General features: G+C 44.8%; 1 protein-coding gene across 1 annotated transcript in view; it reads right to left on the bottom strand.

Annotated features, from left to right (window-relative positions):
- Positions 1–23,169, bottom strand: part of LOC112237408 (mitogen-activated protein kinase 1) — a 133,226-nt gene that overhangs the window by 98,786 nt on the left and 11,271 nt on the right. The window contains exon 2 of the mRNA XM_042320208.1: positions 6,147–6,329. Within this exon, the coding sequence (XP_042176142.1) occupies positions 6,147–6,329 (183 nt within the window). The remainder of the gene's footprint in view (positions 1–6,146; positions 6,330–23,169) is intronic.

The following is a 23,169-nucleotide window of genomic DNA, read 5'->3' as shown; positions in this document are numbered from 1 at the left end:
GAGATGGACCCACTGGTTGTCTTCTAGGTTACAGAGAGCTAGTAGTCCCATCCACCACACTACCAAGTGGATGGTATAGAGGAGATGGACCCACTGGTTGTCTTCTAGGTTACAGAGAGCTGGTAGTCCCATCACCCAAGTGTGCTAATATGGTATAGAACTCAATCTACTAAATTAGTCAAAACAGGGACATTTTACATTTGTCCAGAAATGAACAAGTAAATGATCTTAACAGAGAAAAATGTTCTCCTGATTGCTACCTATATCCCCGCACTAGAATCACCATGCTTTAACCTCTTGAATCTAGGGGGCAGTATTTTAATTTTTGGAAAAATAACGCCCCCAAAGTAAACAGCTATTTTGTCAGGACAAGATGCTAGAATATGCATATAATTGACAGCTTAGGATGGAAAAGACTAAAGTTTCCAAAACTGTAAAAATATTGTCTGTGAGTATAACAGAACTGATATTACAGGCGAAAGCCTGAGAAAAATCCAATCAGGAAGTGACTCTTATTTAGAGACCCCTGCTTTCCTATGCGTCCCTATTGAGCAGTGAATGAGATATCAACCAGATTCCTTTTTCTATGGCTTCCCTAATGTGTCTAGTGTCACAATACATAGTTTCAGGCTTTTATTTTGAAAAATGAGCCTGAATGTCAACATTGCGTCAGTGGTCAGCTGGAGTCTCTCATAGTGTTTGGTGCGTAAAGGACAAATGCGGCCATTGTTTCTCTTTCCTACTAAGAAGCCACGAGTCCCGGTGGATATATTATCGAATAGATATTTGAAAAACACCTTGAGGATTGATAATAAACAACGTTTGCCATGTTTCTGTCGATATTATGGAGCTAATTTGGAATATTTTTCGGTGTTGTAGTGACCGCAATTTCCGGTTGATTTCTCAGCCAAACGTGAAGAACAAATGGCGCTATTTCGCCTACAAAAATAATATTTTTTGAAAAAAGGAACATTTGCTATCTAACTGGGAGTCTTGAGTGAAAATATCCGAAGCTCAAAGGTAAACGATTTAATTTGATTGCTTTTCTGATTTGTGACCAGGTTGCCTGCTGCTAGCTAGTCATAATGCTATACTAGGCTATTGATAAACTTACACAAATGCTTGTCTTGCTTTGGCTGTAAAGCATATTTTCAAAATCTGAGATGACAGGGTGATTAACAAAAGGCTAAGCTGTGTTTCAATATATTTCACTTGTGATTTCATGAATAGGAATATTTTCTAGTAATATTTATGTCCGTTGCGTTATGCTAATTAGTGTCAGTTGATGATTACGCTCCCGGACCCGGGATGGGTAGTATCAAGAGGAGAATGAAGACAGCTTCTCCATCCTGGAGGGGGAAAATCAATCATTTACAGGCCCAGGGACATGTACTACTCTGTGGCGACCTAAATGCCAGAACCGGACAAGAACCTGACACCCTCGGCACACAGGGGGACAAACACCAGCCTGGAGGTGACAGCATTCCCTCCCCATATGGCCCCCTAGGCACAACTACGACATCATAACCAACAAAATCGAGTCACAACTCCTGTCGCACGCTGGGTATGTACATAGTCAATGGTAGGCTCCGAAGGGACTCCTACGGTAGGTAATACCTATAGCTCATCTCTTGGCAGTAGTACTGTAGACTACTTTATCACTGACCTCAACCCAGAGTCTCTCAGAGCGTTCACAGTCAGCCCACTGACACCCGTATCAGACCACAGCAAAATCACAGTCTACTTGAACAGAGCAATACTCAATCATGAGGCATCAAAACCAAAGGAACTGAGTAAAATTAAGAAATGCTAAAGATGGAAGGAATGCAGTTTGGAAACCTACCAAAAAACTATTAAGCAACAACAAATTCAATCCCTTGAGGACAACTTCCTGGACAAAACGTTCCACTGTAACAGTGAAGGTGTAGACTTGGCAGTAGAAAACCTAAACAGTATATTTTATCTCTCAGCTTCCCGATCAAATCTAAAAATTACAAATGGTTTGATGAAGAATGCAAAAACCTTTGAAAGAAATTGAGAACCTGTCCAACCCAGAAAACCTGAGTCTACGCCTGAACTATGGTGAATCACCAAAACAATACAGAAATACATACGGAAAAAAAAGGAACAGCAGGTCAGAAATAAGCTCAATGTGATTGAATTATCAATAGACTAACCACTTCTGGGAAAACTAGACAAAAAAACAACATGAAGAGTTCTCTATCCAAAACAGAGATGTGGATAAACCACTTCTCCAATCTTATTGGCTCTACAATAAAGAACAAACCGCAAAAACAAACTCAGCAAAAAAAGTACGTCCTTGTCTTTTAAAGAATTTCTAAAAATCCAAAGAACTTTACAATATTCATTGTAAAGGGTTTAAACACTGTTTCCATTGCTTGTTCAATGAACCATAAACAATTAATGAACATGCACCTGTGGAACGGTCGTGAAGATGCTGACAGCTTACAGATGGTAGGCAATTAAGGTCACAGTTATGAAAACTTAGGACACTAAAGAGGCCTTTCTACTGACTCTGACAAACACAAAAAGAAAGATGCCCAGGGTCCCTGCTCATCTGCGTGAACATTCCTTAGGAACACTGCAAGGAGGCATGAGGACTGCAGATGTGGCCAGGGCAATAAATTGCAATGTCCGTACTGTGAGACGCCTAAGACAGCGCTACAGGGAGACAGGAAGGACAGCTGATCGTTCTCGCAGTGGCAGACCACGTGTAACAACACCTGCACAGGATCGGTACATCCGAACATCACACCTGCGGGACAGGTACAGGATGGCAACAACAACTGCCCGAGATACGCCAGGAACGCACAATCCCTTCATCAGTGCTCAGACTGTCCGCAATAGGCTGAGAGAGGCTGGACTGAGGGCTTGTAGGCCTGTTGTAAGGCAGGTCCTCACCAGACATCACTGGCAACAACGTCACCTATGGGCACTAACCCACCGTTGCAGGAGCAGACAGGATTGGCAAAAAGTGCTCTTCACTGACGAGTCACGGTTTTGTCTCATCAGGGGTGATGGTCAGAGTCGCGTTTATCGTCGAAGGAATGAGCGTTACACCGAGGCCTGTAATCTGGAGCGGGATCGATTTGGGGGTGGAGGGTCCGTCATGGTCTGGGGTGGTGTGCCCCAGCATCATCGGACTGAGCTTGTTGTCATTGCAGGCAATCTCCACGCTGCGCGTTACAGGGAAGACATCCTCCTTCCTTATGTGGTACCCTTCCTGCAGGCTCATCCTGACATGACCCTCCAGCATGACAATGCCACCAGCCATACTGCTCTTTCTGTTTGTGATTTTCTGCAAGATAGAAATGTCAGTGTTCTGCCATGGCCAGCGAAGAGCTCGGATCTCAATCCCATTGAGCACGTCTGGGACCTGTTGGATCGGAGGGTGAAGGCCATTCCCCCCAGAAATGTCCAGGAACTTCCAGGTGCCTTGGTGGAAGAGTGGGGTAACATCTCAAAGCAAGAACTGGCAAATCTGGTGCAGTCCAAGATGAGGAGATGCACTGCAGTACTTAATGCAGCTGGTGGCCACACCAGATACTGACTGTTACTTTTGATCTTGACCCCCCCCTTTGTTCAGGGACACATTATTCCATTTCTGTTAGTCACATGTCTGTGGAACTTGTTCAGTTTATGGCTCAGTTGTTGAATCTTATGTTCATTCATTCAATTGACAGTGAGAGGACGTTTCGTTTCTTTATATGATCGAATACAAATCTTAGAATCAACAAAAAAGACTACCAGAACACAGTGGATTCTCCAATTACATTGGATGAACTACAGGACAAACCCCACAAGCCAAAAAGGCATGAGGTGTTGATGGTATCCTTAATGAAATGATCAAATATACAGACCACAAATTCCATTTGGCTATACTAAAACTAACATCATCCTTGGCTCTGGCATCTTCCCCAATATTTGGAACCAAGGACTGATCACCCCAATCCACAAAAGGGGAGACAAATTTGATCCCAATAATAACTGTGGGATAGGCATCAACAGCAACCTTGGGAAAATCCTCTGCATTATCATTAACAGCAGACTCGTACATTTCCTCAGTGAACACAATGTACAGACCAAATATCAAATTGTCTTTTTACCAAATTACTGTACGACAGACCACGTATTCACCCTGCACACCCTAATTGACAAACAAACAAACAAACCAAAACAAAGGCAAAGTCTTCTCATGTTCGTTGAATTCAAAAGAGCTTTAGACTCAATTTGGCTTGAGGGTCTGCTATACAAATTGATGGAAAGTTGTGTTGGGGGAAAAACATACAACATTACAAAATCCATGTAAAGAATCCATGTAAAGAAACACACATTTCTTCCCACAGGGCCATGGGGTGAGGCAGGGATGCAGCTTAAGCCCCACCCTCTCCAACATTTTTATCAATGAATTGGAGAGGACACTAGAACAGTCTGCAGCACCCGGCCTCACCTGCTAGAATCTGAAGTCAAATGTCTACTGTTCGCTGATGATCTGGTGCTTCTGTCACCAACCAAGGAGGGTCAACAGCAGCACCTAGATCTTCTGCACAGATTCTGTCAGACCTGGGCCCTGACAGTAAATCTCAGTAAGACCAAAATAATGGTGTTCCAAAAAAAGGTCAAGTTGACAGGACCACAAATACAAATTCCATCTAGACACCGTTGCCCTTGAGCACAAAAAACGATACATACCTCGGCCTAAACCTCAGCGCCACAGAGTTGTGAACGATCTGAGAGACAAGGCAAGAAGGGTCTTCTATGCCATCAAAAAGAACATAAATTTCAATATACCAATTAGGATCTGGCTAAAGATACTTGAATCAGTTATAGAACCCATTGCCCTTCATGGTTATGAGGTGTGGGGTCCGCTCAACAACCATGAATTCACACAATGGGACAAACACCCAATTGAGACTCTGCATGCAGGATTCTGCAACAATATCCTCTGTGTACGTAAAACACCAAATAATGCATGCAGAGCAGAATTGGGCCAATACCCACTTATTATCAAAATCCAGAAAAGAACCATTCAATTCTACAACCACCTAAAAAGGAAGCTATTCCCAAACCTTCAATAACAAAGCCATCACCTACAGAGAGATTAACCTGGAGAAGAGGACTCCTAAGCAAGCTGGTCCTGGGGCTCTGTTCACAAACACACCCCACAGAGCCCCAGGACAGAAACACAATTAGACCCAACCAAATCATGAGAAAACAAAAAGATAATTACTTGACACATTGGAAAGAATTAACAAAAAGCTGAGTAAACTAGAATGATATTTGGTCCTAAACAGAGAATACACAGTAGCAGAATACCTGACCACTGTGACTGACCCTAAACAGAGAGTACACAGTGGCAGAATACCTGACCACTGCGACTGACCCTAAACAGAGAGTACACAGTGGCAGAATACCTGACCGCTGTGACTGACCCTAAACAGAGAGTACACAGTGGCAGAATACCTGACCACTATGACTGACCCAAACTGTAGGAAAGCTTAGACTATGTACAGACTCAGTGAGCATAGCCTTGCTATTGAGAAAGGCAGCTGTAAGCAGACCTGGCTCTCAAGAGAAGACAGGCTATGTGGACACTGCCCACAAAATTAGGTGGAAACTGAGCTGCACTTCCTAACCTCCTGCCCAATGTATTAGAGACACATTTCCCTGATTACACAGATCCACAAACAAATCCAATTTTGATAAACTCCCATATCTACTGGGTGAAATACCACAGTGTGCATCACAGCAGCAATATGTGTGACCTGTTGCCACCAGAAAAGGGCAACCAGTGAAGAACACCATTCTAAATACAACCCTTATTTATGTTTATACACTTTACCTTGTGTACTTTAACCATTTTCACATATGACATTTAAAATGTCTTTATTATTTTGGAACTTTTGTGAGTGTAATGTTAATAAACAATACAATTTAAAAGTTATCTACTTCACTTGATTTGGCAATGTAAGCATGTTTCCCATGCCAATAAAGCCCTTAAATTGAAATGGAATTGTCAGAGAGTGAGAGAGAGAATCACAAGATAAAGATGATCCAAGTTTGACTAACATCCTGACTATGTGCGGATGACATCATGATAAATAACATCAGGCTGTAAAAGATACACGTCCTTCATCTGGTGGATGGAGGGCATGCGGATGATGTCGTTGATGCTGATGATGTTCTCATGTTTGAAGCGCAGCAGGATCTTAATCTCTCTCAGAGTCCTCTGGCAGTATGTCTGGTGTTCAAACGGACTGATCTTCTTAATCGCAACGCGGACCTTGTTGTCACGGCAATATGCAGAGCTGGGGATGGAGAGAGAGAGAGAGAGAGGAGGTTAGAGTCAGAGCTGGAGAGCGGGGGGTTAGAGAGAGGGGGTGTTAGAGAGAGGGGGTTTAGAGAGGGGTGTTAGGGGGTGTTAGAGAGGGGGGTGTTAGAGAGAGGGGGGGTGTTAGAGAGAGGGGGGGTGTTAGAGAGAGGGGGTGTTAGAGAGAGGGGGTGTTAGAGAGAGAGCGGGGGGTTAGAGAGAGAGCGGGGGTTAGAGAGAGGGGGGTGTTAGAGAGAGAGCGGGGGTTAGAGAGAGAGCGGGGGGTTAGAGAGAGAGCGGGGGGTTAGAGAGAGAGCGGGGGCGAGAGAGGAAGTTAGTCAGTTAATCTCTTAGAAATACAGTAACTACTAACTACTGAGTTGTTGACTGTGCTATTCTTTCTTTTTGCAACATGAAATCACTATCAGTCAGCATGTGGAACATTCAGGCCCTAAACTCATCAACCTTTGGACTGAAGAGTTTAGCACTGAAGTTCAACAAACATCTGAAAGATGTTGACGTCATCATTCTGCAGGAGACATGGTGTTAGGCTGACATTTGTCACTAACTGCCCCACAAGCTACAGAGAGGTCATTGTGCCGTCACAGAAACACAGCTCTGTCAATAGAGACAGAGACTCTGGAGGACTGATCATTTGGTACAAATCCCAACTACAAAATCAAATTAATCCCATCAAAATCGGTAAATATCACATTTGGTTAAAACTGAAAAAAGAACTTGGACTGACAGAAAGATGTGTTCCTTTGCACAATATATATCCCCCCTCAGAATCCCCATATTACTCAGAGGAGATCTTCCCCACCCTTGAGGAAGAGACGTGCCATTTCCAGGCCCAGGGAAATGTGCTCATCTGTGGGGACACTGGGGCCTCCTGAGTGGAGCAGTGGTCTAAGACACTGTATCGCTGTGTCATTAGAGATCCTGGGTTCGAGTCCAGGCCCTGTCTACTGTTCGCTGATGATCTGGTGCTTCTGTCACCAACCAAGGAGGGTCAACAGCAGCACCTAGATCTTCTGCACAGATTCTGTCAGACCTGGGCCCTGACAGTAAATCTCAGTAAGACTAAAATAATGGTGTTCTAAAAAAGGTCCAGTTACCAGGAACATAAATACAAATTCTATCTAGACACTGTTGCCCGAGAGCACACAAAATGATACATACCTCGGCCTGAACATGATCACAGGTTCACAGGTTCTACACAGAGAGTACACAGCGGCACAAAATCTGATCACTGTGACTGACAAAGTTAAGGAAAGCTTTGACTACGTACAGACTCAGTGAGCATAGCCTTGCTATTGAGAAAGGCAGCTGTAAGCAGACCTGGCTCTCAAGAGAAGACAGGCTATGTGCACACTGCCCACAAAATGAGGTGGAAACTGAGCTGCACTTCCTCACTTCCTATCAAATGTATGACCATATGAGAGAGACATATTTTCATCAGATTACACAGACCCACAAAGAATTCAAATACCAGTGTGCCATCACAGCAGCAAGATGTGTGACCTGTTGCCACAAGAAAAGAGCAACCAGTGAAGATCAAACAACATTGTAAATAGAAGACATAGTTATGCTTATTTATATTCCCTTTTGTACTTGAACTATTTGCGCATAATCTGACATTTGAAATGTCTTTATTCCTTTGAATCTTTTGTGAGTGTAATGTTTACTGTTTATTTTTTATGGTTTATTTCACTTTTGTTTATTATCTATTTATTTGTTTATTATCTATTTATTTGTTTATTATCTATTTATTTGTTTATTATCTATTTATTTGTTTATTATCTATTTAAATAGCTTAGGCAATGTAAACATGTTTCCCATGTAAATAAAGCCCCTTAAATTGAATTGAGAGAGGAGAGAAATAAAAGAAAGGAGATAGGAGAGAAAGAGGACCTCAGGAGGCTGAAGAAATTCGGCTTGTCACCAAAAGCACTCACAAACTTCTACAGATGCACAATCGAGAGCATCCTGGCGGGCTGTATCACCGCCTGGTATGGCAACTGCACCGCCCTCAACCGTAAGGCTCTCCAGAGGGTAGTGAGGTCTGCACAACGCATCACCGGGGGCAAACTACCTGCCCTCCAGGACACCTACACCACCCGATGCTACAGGAAGGCCATAAAGATCATCAAGGACATCAACCACCCGAGCCACTGCCTGTTCACCCCGCTGCCATCCAGAAGGCGAGGTCAGTACAGGTGCATCAAAGCTGGGACCGAGAGACTGAAAAACAGCTTCTATCTCAAGGCCATCAGACTGTTAAACAGCCACCACTAACATTGAGTGGCTACTGCCAACACACTGTCAATGACACTGACTCTACTCCAGCCACTTTAATCATGGGAATTGATGGGAAATGATGTAAATATATCACTAGCCACTTTAAACAATGCTACCTTATATAATGTTACTTACCCTACATTGTTCATCTCATATGCATACGTTGATACTGTACTCTATATCATCGACTGCATCCTTATGTAATACATGTATCACTAGCCACTTTAACTATGCCACTTGGTTTACATACTTATCTCATATGTATATACTGTAGATATCATCTACTGTATCTTGCCTATGCTGCTCTGTACCATCACTCATTCATATATCCTTATGTACATATTCTTTATCCCCTTACACTGTGTATGACTAGTTTTTTTTGGAATTGTTAGTTAGATTACTTGCTCGTTATTACTGCATTGTCGGAACTAGAAGCACAAGCATTTCGCTACACTCGCATTAACATCTGCTAACCATGTGTATGTGACAAATAAAATTTGATTTGATTTGATTTGAGGAGAGAGAGAAAGAGAGGAGAGAGAGAAAGAGAGGAGAGAGAGAAAGAAAGAGAGGAGAGAGAAAAGGAGAGAGAGAAAGAGAGGAGAGAGAAAAGGAGAGAGAGAAAGAGGAGAGAGAGAAAGAGAGAGAGAAAAGAGGTAAGAGAGAAAGAGAGGGAGAAAGAGAGGAGAGAGAGAGCGAGAAAGAGAGCGAGAAAGAGAGCGAGAAAGAGAGCGAGAGAGAGAGCGAGAGAGAGAGCGAGAGCGAGAGCGAGAAAGAGAGCGAGAGAGAAAGAGAGAAAATGTTAACATGGTTCCCATGCGAATAAAGCCCTGAAATTGAAAGTAAATTGAATTGAGAGATGAGAAAGAGGACAGAGAGAAAGGAAGAGGTGGTAGTGTTTCCATGGAAACAGAGTACAAGGCCTTAGATATTGCAGCCAGTGTGGTGGATTATGCAACAGGCCATTGCTATGACGATGTGGAAGGGGGAGGAGGGGAGAAAGCTCAACCGTGCCAGCAGGTTTAGCATAGCATCCCCCATACACAGTTAAATCATCTGTGCGACTATAGCAGGGAATTGGATTGATTGGGTCTATTAAAAATGTTCCTACCGTCACATCTTAGTCGATATGACACCTAAGTCGATGAAAATTCCCAAATCAACACAACACTCAACACTCCCCACCTCTAGTCATGATCCGTATGGCCATGACAGAGAATCACTATACCAGATTTAATTTCTTTTATAAGGTACAGTTAGCATTAGGGTCATCAGAGAGAGGTGATTCATTTCCTGAGTTTACTTATGCAGGAAAATAAAGGCATGTGATGTATCAGAGATTATGTAATGGAATTATAGTCAACCTATAGGGGCGGCAGGGTAGCCTAGTGGTTAGAGCGTTGGACTAGTACCCGGAAGGTTGCATGTTCAAACCCCTGAGCTGACAAGGTACAAATCTGTCGTTCTGCCCCTGAACAGGCAGTTAACCCACTGTTCCTAGGCCGTCATTGAAAATAAGAAATTGTTCTTAACTGACTTGCCTGGTTAAATAAAGGTTACAATTTTTTTTTTAAATAGTATAAATACGGCTCTATAAATAGTCTCCAAAATATTTGTAAACAGAATGTTTTCTTAGAAAGCTGTGAGTGTCGTTATATGATACAATATCAGTACTTGTTGCATTTCCAACTTGTCTAAGTCCCATCATCAACTGATGTCAGCCAGCTGTGGATGCACAGCATTGTTTGAATATTGGCATTGTTTGAATATTGGCAGTTAATTTAAAAAAATGTATGGACTTATTTCTCAAAAAATGTCTGGCTAGCTAGCTAACACATTCAGTGCACATAAATTCTTCACATTCATTGTTTTACACAATATTTTACCACAGCATTGGAAAACCATGGATGACCAACTCCCTGACCACAATGGCTGACCTTTGGACCGTCATAAGAAGGTTCATGGCCATTCTAGTGTTCTACTTCTATAGAACCTAAGACGTGATCATTTTTTGTAGTGTTTCTGACAAGGCGAACATCTTTTCAGCTGAATCTCAGAGTTCAAAAACCAGGACAAACAACTTGTCAGCTAGCAAGCCAACACCAGTAGATGAGAAGCAAGCCAACACCAGTAGATGAGAAGCAAGCCAACACCAGTAGATGAGAAGCAAGCCAACACCAGTAGATGAGAAGCAAGCCAACAGTAGATGAGAAGCCAACACCAGTAGATGAGAAGCAAGCCAACACCAGTAGATGAGAAGCAAGCCAACACCAGTAGATGAGAAGCAAGCCAACACCAGTAGATGAGAAGCAAGCCAACACCAGTAGATGAGAAGCAAGCCAACACCAGTAGATGAGAAGCAAGCCAACACCAGTAGATGAGAAGCAAGCTACAAGCAAAGGAAGTTAGCAAGCAAGGAATATTTTGCTATGAAAGGTTTTTCATGTCATCTGTGGAAACTAAATCAGAGCACAAACAAATAAGCAAGCGAATGTCCTTGGCTGCCATTATAGCCAGTTAGCTAGAATTTCTGCACAAACTATCAGAAAACGTCTCAGGGAAGCTCAGCTGTGTGCTCGTCGTCCTCACCAGGGTCTTGACCTGACTGCAGTTCAGCGTCGTAACCGACTTCAGTGGGTAAATGTTGACCTTCGATGGTCAGTGTCCGGCTGGAGAAGTGGGCTCTTCATGGATGAATCCCGGTTTCAACTGTACCGGGCAGATGGCAGACGGCGTGTATGGTGTCGTGTGGGAGAGCAGTTTGCTGATGTCAACGTTGTGAACAGAGTGCCCCATGGTGGCAGTGGGGTTACAGTATGGGCAGGCATAAGCTACAGACAACGAACACAATTGCATTTTATCGATGACAATTTGAATGCACAGAGATACTGTGACAAGATCCTGAGGCCCATTGTTGTGCCATTCATCCGCTGCCATCACCTCATGTTTCAGCATGATAATGCACGGCCCCATGCCGCAAGGATATGTACACAATTCCTGGATGCTGAAAATGTCACCGTTCCTCCGTGGCCTGCATACTCACCAGACGTGTCACCCATTGAGCATGTTTGGGATGCTCTGGATCGATGTGTACGACAACGTGTTCCAGTTCCCACCAATATCCAGAAACTTCCGCAGCCATTGAAGAGGACTGGGACAACATTCCACAGGCCACAATCACCAACCTGATCAACTCTATGTGAAGGAGATGTGTCGCACTGCACGAGGCAGATGGTCACACCAGATACTGACTGGTTTTCTGATCCACACCCCTACCTTTTTAAGGTATCTGTGATCAACAGATGCATATCTGTATTCCTAGTCATGTGAAATCCATAGATTAAAACCTATATGAACTGTAACACAGTAAAATCTTTGAAATTGTTGCATGTTGCTTTTATATTTTTGTTCGACTAAGAAATACTTGTATACTGGCTACAGAATCTCTAAAATGGACAAAACAGTACTATTGCCCATTTTTCAAGTGGAGGCCTTAAGGGAATATACGAGCACACTTGTTCAGCAGGCGCCAGCCGAACTGAAGCATGGTGACGCCTTAACGCTGTTGCCGGAGAGGAAGGAAACCGCTCAGGGATTTCACCATAAGGCCAATGGTGACTTTAAAACAGTTGAATGGCTGTGATGGGAGACAACTGAGGATGGATCAACAACATTATAGTTCCTCCACAATACTAACTGAGGATGGATCAACAACATTATAGTTCCTCCACAATACTAACTGAGGATGGATCAACAACATTATAGTTCCTCCACAATACTAACTGAGGATGGATCAACAACATTATAGTTCCTCCACAATACTAACTGAGGATGGATCAACAACATTATAGTTCCTCCACAATACTAACTGAGGATGGATCAACAACATTATAGTTCCTCCACAATACTAACTGAGGATGGATCAACAACATTATAGTTCCTCCACAATACTAACTGAGGATGGATCAACAACATTATAGTTCCTCCACAATACTAACTGAGGATGGATCAACAACATTATAGTTCCTCCACAATACTAACTGAGGATGGATCAACAACATTATAGTTCCTCCACAATACTAACTGAGGATGGATCAACAACATTGTAGTTCCTCCACAATACTAACTGAGGATGGATCAACAACATTATAGTTCCTCCACAATACTAACTGAGGATGGATCAACAACATTATAGTTACTCCACAATACTAACTGAGGATGGATCAACAACATTATAGTTACTCCACAATACTAACTGAGGATGGATCAACAACATTATAGTTACTCCACAATACTAACTGAGGATGGATCAACAACATTATAGTTACTCCACAATACTAACTGAGGATGGATCAACAACATTATAGTTACTCCACAATACTAACTGAGGATGGATCAACAACATTGTCGTTCCTCCACAATACTAACTGAGGATGGATCAACAACATTGTCGTTCCTCCACAATACTAACTGAGGATGGATCAACAACATTGTCGTTCCTCCACAATACTAACTGAGGATGGATCAACAACATTGTCGTTCCTCCACAATACTAACTGAGGATGGATCAACAACATTGTCGTTCCTCCACAATACTAACTGAGGATGGATCAACAACATTGTCGTTCCTCCACAATACTAACTGAGGATGGATCAACAACATTGTCGTTCCTCCACAATACTAACTGAGGATGGATCAACAACATTATAGTTCCTCCACAATACTAACTGAGGACGGATCAACAACATTGTCGTTCCTCCACAATACTAACTGAGGTTGGATCAACAACATTGTCGTTCCTCCACAATACTAACTGAGGATGGATCAACAACATTGTAGTTCCTCCACAATACTAACTGAGGATGGATCAACAACATTGTAGTTCCTCCACAATACTAACTGAGGATGGATCAACAACATTGTCGTTCCTCCACAATACTAACTGAGGATGGATCAACAACATTGTCGTTCCTCCACAATACTAACTGAGGATGGATCAACAACATTGTAGTTCCTCCACAATACTAACTGAGGATGGATCAACAACATTGTCGTTCCTCCACAATACTAACTGAGGATGGATCAACAACATTGTCGTTCCTCCACAATACTAACTGAGGATGGATCAACAACATTGTCGTTCCTCCACAATACTAACTGAGGATGGATCAACAACATTGTCGTTCCTCCACAATACTAACCTAAATGACAGAGTGAAAATAAAGCCTGTACAGAATAAAAAATATTGCAAAACAAGCATCCTATTGGCAACAAGGAACTTAATACTGCAAAAATGTGGCAAAGCAATTCACTTTATGTCCCGAATACATACGTTTATGTTTGGGTCAAATCCAATACAACACATTACTGAGTACCATTCGCCATTATTTCAAGCATCATGGTGGCTGCAACATGGATGCAGCAGTCTAAGGCACTGCATCTCAGAGCAAAAGGCGTCACTAAATACACCCTGGTTCAAATCCAGGCTGTATCACATCCGGCTGTGATTGGGAGTCCCATAGAGCGGCGCACAATTGGCCCAGCGTCGTCTGGGTTTGGCTGGTGTAGTCAGTCATTGTAAATAAGAATTTGTTCTTAACTAGTTAGTTACTAGTTAGTTAGTTATATATATAAAACTATAATTTAAAAGATTTTTAAACATTTAAATCCACTAGATGTTGGAACATTGCTGCAAGGACTTCCTACCATTCAGAGAGGATAGACCATTTTTAAGTGCTTCAGCACTCTGTGGTCCCGTTCTGTGAGCTTGTGTGGCCTACAACTTCGTCTTATGCTCCTAAACGTTTCCACTTCACAATAACAGCACTTACAGTTGACCAGGGCAGAAATTTGACACACTGACTTGTTGGAAAGGTGGCATCCTATGACGGTGCCACGTTGAAAGTGACTGATCTCTTCTGTAAGGCCATTCTACTGACAATGTTTGTCTATGGAGATTGCATGATTTTATACACCGGTCAGCAACGGGTGTGGCCGAAATAGAAGCACTAATTTGAAAGGGTGTCCACATACTTTTGGCCATGTGACGTACACAGGGTCCTGTGGTTCACTGTCAATACCCTCATTAACCCTACTACATCGAAGCACACAGAACAGACCACACCAGAGAGTCAGTGGTTTACTTAAGAACTAAGGCCTGGACACTGCCCTTAGCTGTGGTATATTGACCATATATCACAAACCCCCGAGGTGCCTCAACCAACGAAATTAGAGCAGTTAAAATAAATATTTTGTCAAACCCGTGGTATACAGTCTGATATACCATGAATGTCAATCATGAATGTCAGCCAATCAGCATTCAGGATTGAAATCACCCTGTTTATAAAATAAAATAAATAGCAGTTACAGCTGGATTAAAGCCCCACATTAAACCCTTCTCTACTGGCAGTTACAGCTGGATTAAAGCCCCACATTAAACCCTTCTCTACTGGCAGTAACAGCTGGATTAAAGCCCCACATTAAACCCTTCTCTACTGGCAGTTACAGCTGGATTAAAGCCCCACATTAAACCCTTCTCTACTGGCAGTAACAGCTGGATTAAAGCCCCACATTAAACCCTTCTCTACTGGCAGTTACAGCTGGATTAAAGCCCCACATTAAACCCTTCTCTTAAAATGACAACAGTGTTGGGTTTGTCGTGTTTGTAGATGTCAGTGGGAGAGTGGTTGGTTGCCGTAGAGACGAGGTGTCATGGTAACGGCAGTCTGACAGGGACAGCAGAAATATAGGTGCCATGATGGGAAACATTTTGACACTCATCACTACAGTCGTCAGGGGTTAGAGGTCAAACACACACCTCTACCAACGGGTCCTACAGGTCAAAACACACAGCCTTGAACATCGCAAGCGTGGTTCCGCCTCTAACATCGTTAGCTACGACTTACCACCTTTTTTTTGCCACGTAAAATGTTATGCAACAAAAACGAGAGATTCTTATTGGACAAATTCAGGTAGGTCCCTCCCTCCCGGTTTGGTTTCTAGTGACTACACCCTGGTTGGTTGGTGTTGAGGTGTCAGCCACAACAACTTCCTCTTGTCCTGACCTGACTACAGGGATAATATGATCTCATTCAGAGACATTGAACAGCTAATCCATAAACTCTATTATCAGATTAAGGGACAGTTTATACCTTGTATTGACTCACTGGGACTGTATTGGCTGGATCCCAGACCTGCCTCATCCAGCCAGGACAGAGATGACCAGTGAGACTTTATGAACTCAACTGACATGAAGCCATGTTATTGAAGGGGAGAAGAGGTGGCTGGCTGTCCACAGGAAGCTCTCACTGATACAGCTCACACACTGGAACACACCAGGGATCTAGGGTACATTCCAGCCTCCTTACGTCATCGCAGGACAGACAGACACATACACACACACACACACTTGTACAAACACGCTCGGACAAACACACACTCCTGGGTTCTACCCAAAGAATGTACGCGGGGCGCTGCGACACCTTGTGGAATTGGCTGCCCCACTTTGGAAACATTTTTCAGAGCTATCGCCAACACCTCTGAAAAACATCAAGCCCAAAAATGCCATGCATTTCTAGTATAAATTACAACTGTGCATATGATTCCATATGATCCAGATAAACAAACTAACGCTACAAGAGACATGGATCTAGTCCCAGTGAGCCGTGGTATCAGCTGATACTTGGGCTAAATTCAGCATGTGTGATTTAAATTCACACAGCCAGAGTCTAGTCACAGTGCTCCCTCCATGTAAATATAAACACATCCAGCCAGAGTCTAGTCACAGTGCTCCCTCCATGTAAATATAAACACAGCCAGAGTCTAGTCACAGTGCTCCCTCCATGTAAATATAAACACAGCCAGAGTCTAGTCACAGTGCTCCCTCCATGTAAATATAAACACAGCCAGAGTCTAGTCACAGTGCTCCCTCCATGTAAATATAAACACAGCCAGAGTCTAGTCACAGTGCTCCCTCCATGTAAATATAAACACAGCCAGAGTCTAGTCACAGTGCTCCCTCCATGTAAATATAAACACAGCCAGAGTCTAGTCAGTGCTCCCTCCATGTAAATATAAACACAGCCAGAGTCTAGTCACAGTGCTCCCTCCATGTAAATATAAACACATCCAGCCAGAGTCTAGTCACAGTGCTCCCTCCATGTAAATATAAACACATCCAGAGTCTAGTCACAGTGCTCCCTCCATGTAAATATAAACACAGCCAGAGTCTAGTCACAGTGCTCCCTCCATGTAAATATAAACACAGCCAGAGTCTAGTCACAGTGCTCCCTCCATGTAAATATAAACACAGCCAGAGTCTAGTCAGTGCTCCCTCCATGTAAATATAAACACAGCCAGAGTCTAGTCACAGTGCTCCCTCCATGTAAATATAAACACAGCCAGAGTCTAGTCACAGTGCTCCCTCCATGTAAATATAAACACAGCCAGAGTCTAGTCACAGTGCTCCCTCCATGTAAATATAAACACAGCCAGAGTCTAGTCACAGTGCTCCCTCCATGTAAATATAAACACAGCCAGAGTCTAGTCACAGTGCTCCCTCCATGTAAATATAAACACAGCCAGAGTCTAGTCACAGTGCTCCGCTGTCTACAGAGGTATCTGCACCATGAGGTCATTATTACTGACAAACACACACACTCTAGTCTACTTATTCCACCTGTAGCCTAATAAACTGTCCTAACTTATTCCACCTGTAGCCTAATAAACAGTCCTAACTTACTCCACCTGTAGCCTAATAAACTATCCTAACTTATTCCGCCTGTAGCCTAATAAACTATCCTAACTTATTCCACCTGTAGCCTAATAAACAGTCCTAACTTATTCCACCTGTAGCCTAATAAACTGTCCTAACTTATTCCGCCTGTAGCCTAATAAACTGCATGGTTTGACCAGTCACAGTAGTGTGAGGACTAAACATGTCCCTGCGTGACTCCAAGCCTACTTACTTCCACCAACGTTTCTAGTTCACCAAAATAAATCTGTTTCCATCAGGCCTGTCACGTTTCTAGTTCACCAAAATAAATCTGTTTCCATCAGGCCTGTCACGTTTCTAGTTCACCAAAATAAATCTGTTTCCATCAGGCCTGTCACGTTTCTAGTTCACCAAAATAAATCTGTTTCCATCAGGCCTGTCACGTTTCTAGTTCACCAAAATAAATCTGTTTCCATCAGGCCTGTCACGTTTCTAGTTCACCAAAATAAATCTGTTTCCATCAGGCCTGTCACGTTTCTAGTTCACCAAAATAAATCTGTTTCCATCAGGCCTGTCACGTTTCTAGTTCACCAAAATAAATCTGTTTCCATCAGGCCTGTCACGTTTCTAGTTCACCAAAATAAATCTGTTTCCATCAGGCCTGTCATGTTTCTAGTTCACCAAAATAAATCTGTTTCCATCAGGCCTGTCACGTTTCTAGTTCACCAAAATAAATCTGTTTCCATCAGGCCTGACATCTTCTATCCGACATGTACTTTACTCACCTAAAACAGTTGGATGGAAACCTGGTTTATTAGACAGAGACCCAGACAGTACGGGTAACAGAGACCCAGACACCCAGACAGTACGGGTAACAGAGACCCAGACAGTACGGGTAACAGAGACCCAGACAGTACGGGTAACAGAGACCCAGACAGTACGGGTAACAGAGACCCAGACAGTACGGGTAACAGAGACCCAGACAGTACGGGTAACAGAGACCCAGACAGTACGGGTAACAGAGTACGGGTAACAGAAGTACGGGTAACAGAAGTACGGGTAACAGAAGTACGGGTAACAGAAGTACGGGTAACAGAAGTACGGGTAACAGAAGTACGGGTAACAGAGTAGACAGGGTAACAGAGACCCAGACAGTACGGGTAACAGAGACCCAGACAGTACGGGTAACAGAGACCCAGACAGTACGGGTAACAGAGACCCAGACAGTACGGGTAACAGAGACCCAGACAGTACGGGTAACAGAGACCCAGACAGTACGGGTAACAGAGACCCAGACAGTACGGGTAACAGAGACCCAGACAGTACGGGTAACAGAGACCCAGACAGTACGGGTAACAGAGACCCAGACAGTACGGGTAACAGAGACCCAGACAGTACGGGTAACAGAGACCCAGACAGTACGGGTAACAGAGACCCAGACAGTACGGGTAACAGAGACCCAGACAGTACGGGTAACAGAGACCCAGACAGTACGGGTAACAGAGACCCAGACAGTACGGGTAACAGAGACCCAGACAGTACGGGTAACAGAGACCCAGTACGGGTAACAGAGACCCAGACAGTACGGGTAACAGAAGTACGGGTAACAGAGACCCAGACAGTACGGGTAACAGAAGTACGGGTAACAGAGACCCAGACAGTACGGGTAACAGAGACAGTACGGGTAACAGAGACCCAGACAGCTAGACAGTACGGGTAACAGAGACCCAGACAGTACGGGTAACAGAGACCCAGACAGTACGGGTAACAGAGACCCAGACAGTACGTGTAACAGAGACCCAGACAGTACGGGTAACAGAGACAGTACGAGTAACAGAGACAGTACGGGTAACAGAGACCCAGACAGCTAGACAGTACGGGTAACAGACAGTACGGGTAACAGAATTATGGGTAACAGAGACCCAGACAGTACGGGTAACAGAAGTACGGGTAACAGAAGTACGGGTAACAGAAGTATGGGTAACAGAGACCCAGACAGTACGGGTAACAGAGACCCAGACAGTACGGGTAACAGAGACCCAGACAGTGCGGGTAACAGAGACCCAGACAGTGCGGGTAACAGAGACCCAGACAGTGCGGGTAACAGAGACCCAGACAGTACGGGTAACAGAGACCCAGACAGTACGGGTAACAGAGACCCAGACAGTACGGGTAACAGAGACCCAGACAGTACGGGTAACAGAGACCCAGACAGTACGGGTAACAGAGACCCAGACAGTACGGGTAACAGAGACCCAGACAGTACGGGTAACAGAGACCCAGACAGTACGGGTAAGAGACCAAAGAAAGCTCTGAAATCTATTTTCCATGTTTCCTTAACAGAACATTATTTTTCCTTTTTATTGGCTAAAAAATGAAATTACTTTTATTTATTACTAGGATAATTCCATGAAAAATAATGTACAAAAATGTTTTAATATTTCACTGTGTTTAAATATCACTTAAATCTCCAGATTGCAGGAAATGGCAGTTAGCTCTGATTCCAAAGGGGATAATGTCCCTCACCCGACTGAGCAACACCAAGTCACATGATAAAGTGGACTCACTCTGTGTGCAGTAATAGTGTTGATGATTGTTGAAAGACTACCTCATCTGTGTACCCCACACATACAATTGTGACTGAAGCATATTTTTACTCCTGTACATATTTAGGCGTGTCATAACAAAGGTGTTTAATACTGATTGACCCAAGACATTTCAGCTTTTCATTTGTAATTCATTTCTAAAAATAAAAAAATACAATTCAACTTTGATATTATGGGGTATTGTGCGCAGGCCATCCTAAACCAGTGTGAATCCTTCCTGAAGACTCTGTACAGACCGGCCTAAACCAGTGTGAATCCTTCCTGTCTGTACAGACCGGCCTAAACCAGTGTGAATCCTTCCTGTCTGTACAGACCAGCCTAAACCAGTGTGAATCCTTCCTGAAGACTCTGTACAGACCAGCCTAAACCAGTGTGAATCCTTCCTGTCTGTACAGACCATCCTAAACCAGTGTGAATCCTTCCTGAAGACTCTGTACAGACCAGCCTAAACCAGTGTGAATCCTTCCTGTCTGTACAGACCAGCCTAAACCAGTGTGAATCCTTCCTGTCTGTACAGACCAGCCTAAACCAGTGTGAATCCTTCCTGAAGACTCTGTACAGACCAGCCTAAACCAGTGTGAATCCTTCCTGAAGACTCTGTACAGACCGGCCTAAACCAGCAGTCTACTTTTAGGAGTAGTACAGAAAAAGACTGTGCTCCTGTGTTCACACAGGGAAAGGTGAGTGGGTGATTAGGGTTAGGGAGTGTTGGTGTGTGTTTGCTCAGTGCAGGAGGGAGGCTGGGAGGGGCAAGCTGGAAAATGCAGAGAGCGTGCCAAGTGCAGTCATGTTGCTCCCTGCCTGCCTGGCTCCACTGAGACGTAGCTTGCATCCCGAATTACACACCTTTCCCTACGTAGTGCACTCCTTTTGACCAGGAGCCATAGGGCACAGCCATAGCCTAAACCCTGGCTGTCTCACTTGTTCCTGCAGGAGGGTGGAATTCAAGGAAGCATGCAACTAAAACCTACAGTCAGGGGATGTTTCATGACAGGGCCCACGCACCCCTCCGTTTCTACCCTTCTCTCACCTCCCTCTGTTTCTACTCTTCTCTCACTCTCTCCCTCTACCCTTCTCCCTCTCTACCCTCCTCTCACTCTCTCTCTCTAACCTTCTCCCTCTCTCTCTACCCTTCTCCCTCTACCCTTCTCCCTCTACCCTTCTCCCTCTCCCCCTCTCCCTCTACCCTTCTCCCTCTACCCTTCTCCCTCTACCCTTCTCCCTCTACCCTTTTCCCTCTCCCTCTCCCCTTCTCCCTCTCCCCTTCTCCCTCTCCTCTACCCTTCTCCCTCTCCCTCTTTCTCTACCCTTCTCCCTCTCCCTCTACCCTTCTCCCTCTCCCTCTACCCTTCTCCCTCTCCCCTTCTCCCTCTCTCTCTACCTCCCTCCCTCTCTCTCTACCTCCCTCCCTCTCTCTCTACCTCCCTCCCTCCCTCTCTCTCTACCTCCCTCCCTCTCTCCCTCTCTACCCCTCTCCCTCTCTCTCTACCCTTCTCCCTCTCCCTCTACCCTTATCCCTCTCTCCTTCTCTACCCTTCTCCCTCTCTACCCTTCTCCCTCTCTCCTTCTCTACCCTTCTCCCTCTCTCCTTCTCTACCCTTCTCCCTCTCTACCCTTCTCCCTCTCTCCTTCTCTACCCTTCTCCCTCTCTACCCTTCTCCCTCTCTACCCTTCTCCCTCTCTTTCTCTCTCTCTACCCTTCTCCCTCTCCCTCTCTCTCTACCCTTATCCCTCTCCCTCTCTCTCTACCCTTATCCCTCTCCCTCTACCCTTCTCCCTCTCTCTCTACCCTTCTCCCTCTCTCTCTACCCTTCTCCCTCTCTCTCTACCCTTCTCCCTCTCTCTCTACCCTTCTCCCTCTCTACCCTTCTCCCTCTCTTTCTACCCTTCTCCCTCCCTCTACCCTTCTCCCTCCCTCTACCCTTCTCCCTCCCTACCCTTCTCCCTCTCTTTCTCTCTCTCTACCCTTCTCCCTCTCCCTCTACCCTTCTCCCTCTCCCTCTCTCTCTACCCTTATCCCTCTCCCTCTCTCTCTACCCTTATCCCTCTCCCTCTCTCTCTACCCTTCTCCCTCTCTCTCTACCCTTCTCCCTCTCCCTCTACCCTTCTCCTTCTCCTTCTCCCTCTACCCTTTTCCCTCTCCCTCTCTCCCTTCTCCCTCTCTCTCTACCTCCCTCCCTCTCTCTCTACCTCCCTCCCTCTCTCTCTACCTCCCTCTCTCCCTCTCTACCCCTCTCCCTCTCTCTCTACCCTTCTCCCTCTCCCTCTACCCTTATCCCTCTCTCCTTCTCTACCCTTCTCCCTCTCTACCCTTCTCCCTCTCTCCTTCTCTACCCTTCTCCCTCTCTACCCTTCTCCCTCTCTCCTTCTCTACCCTTCTCCCTCTCTACCCTTCTCCCTCTCTACCCTTCTCCCTCTCTTTCTCTCTCTCTACCCTTCTCCCTCTCCCTCTCTCTACCCTTATCCCTCTCCCTCTCTCTCTACCCTTATCCCTCTCCCTCTCTCTCTACCCTTCTCCCTCTCTCTCTACCCTTCTCCCTCTCTCTCTACCCTTCTCCCTCTCTCCCCCTCTCCCTCTCTCTCTACCCTTCTCCCTCTCTTTCTACCCTTCTCCCTCTCTTTCTACCCTTCTCCCTCCCTCTACCCTTCTCCCTCCCTACCCTTCTCCCTCTCTTTCTCTCTCTCTACCCTTCTCCCTCTCCCTCTACCCTTCTCCCTCTCCCTCTCTCTCTACCCTTATCCCTCTCCCTCTCTCTCTACCCTTATCCCTCTCCCTCTCTCCTTATCCCTCTCCCTCTCTCTCTACCCTTATCCCTCTCCCTCTCTCCTTCTCCCTCTCTCTCTACCCTTCTCCCTCTCTCTCTACCCTTCTCCCTCTCTCTCTCTCTCTACCCTTCTCCCTCTCCCTCTCCCTCTCTCTACCCTTCTCCCTCTCCCTCTCCCTCTCTCTCTCTACCCTTCTCCCTCTCCCTCTCTCTCCACCCTTCTCCCTCTCTCTCTACCCTTCTCCCTCTCTCTCTACCCTTCTCCCTCTCTCTCTACCCTTCTCCCTCTCTACCCTTCTCCCTCTCTACCCTTCTCCCTCTCTACCCTTCTCCCTCTCTACCCTTCTCCCTCTCTCTCTACCCTTCTCCCTCTCTCTCTACCCTTCTCTCTCTCTACCCTTCTCCCTCTCTCTCTACCCTTCTCCCTCTCTACCCTTCTCCCTCTCTACCCT

The sequence above is a fragment of the Oncorhynchus tshawytscha genome, linkage group LG04 (assembly GCF_018296145.1).
Source record: "Oncorhynchus tshawytscha isolate Ot180627B linkage group LG04, Otsh_v2.0, whole genome shotgun sequence".
NCBI lineage: Eukaryota > Metazoa > Chordata > Actinopteri > Salmoniformes > Salmonidae > Oncorhynchus > Oncorhynchus tshawytscha.
Note: the sequence above shows the minus strand (reverse complement) of the source record. Positions and strands in the feature narration are given on the sequence as shown.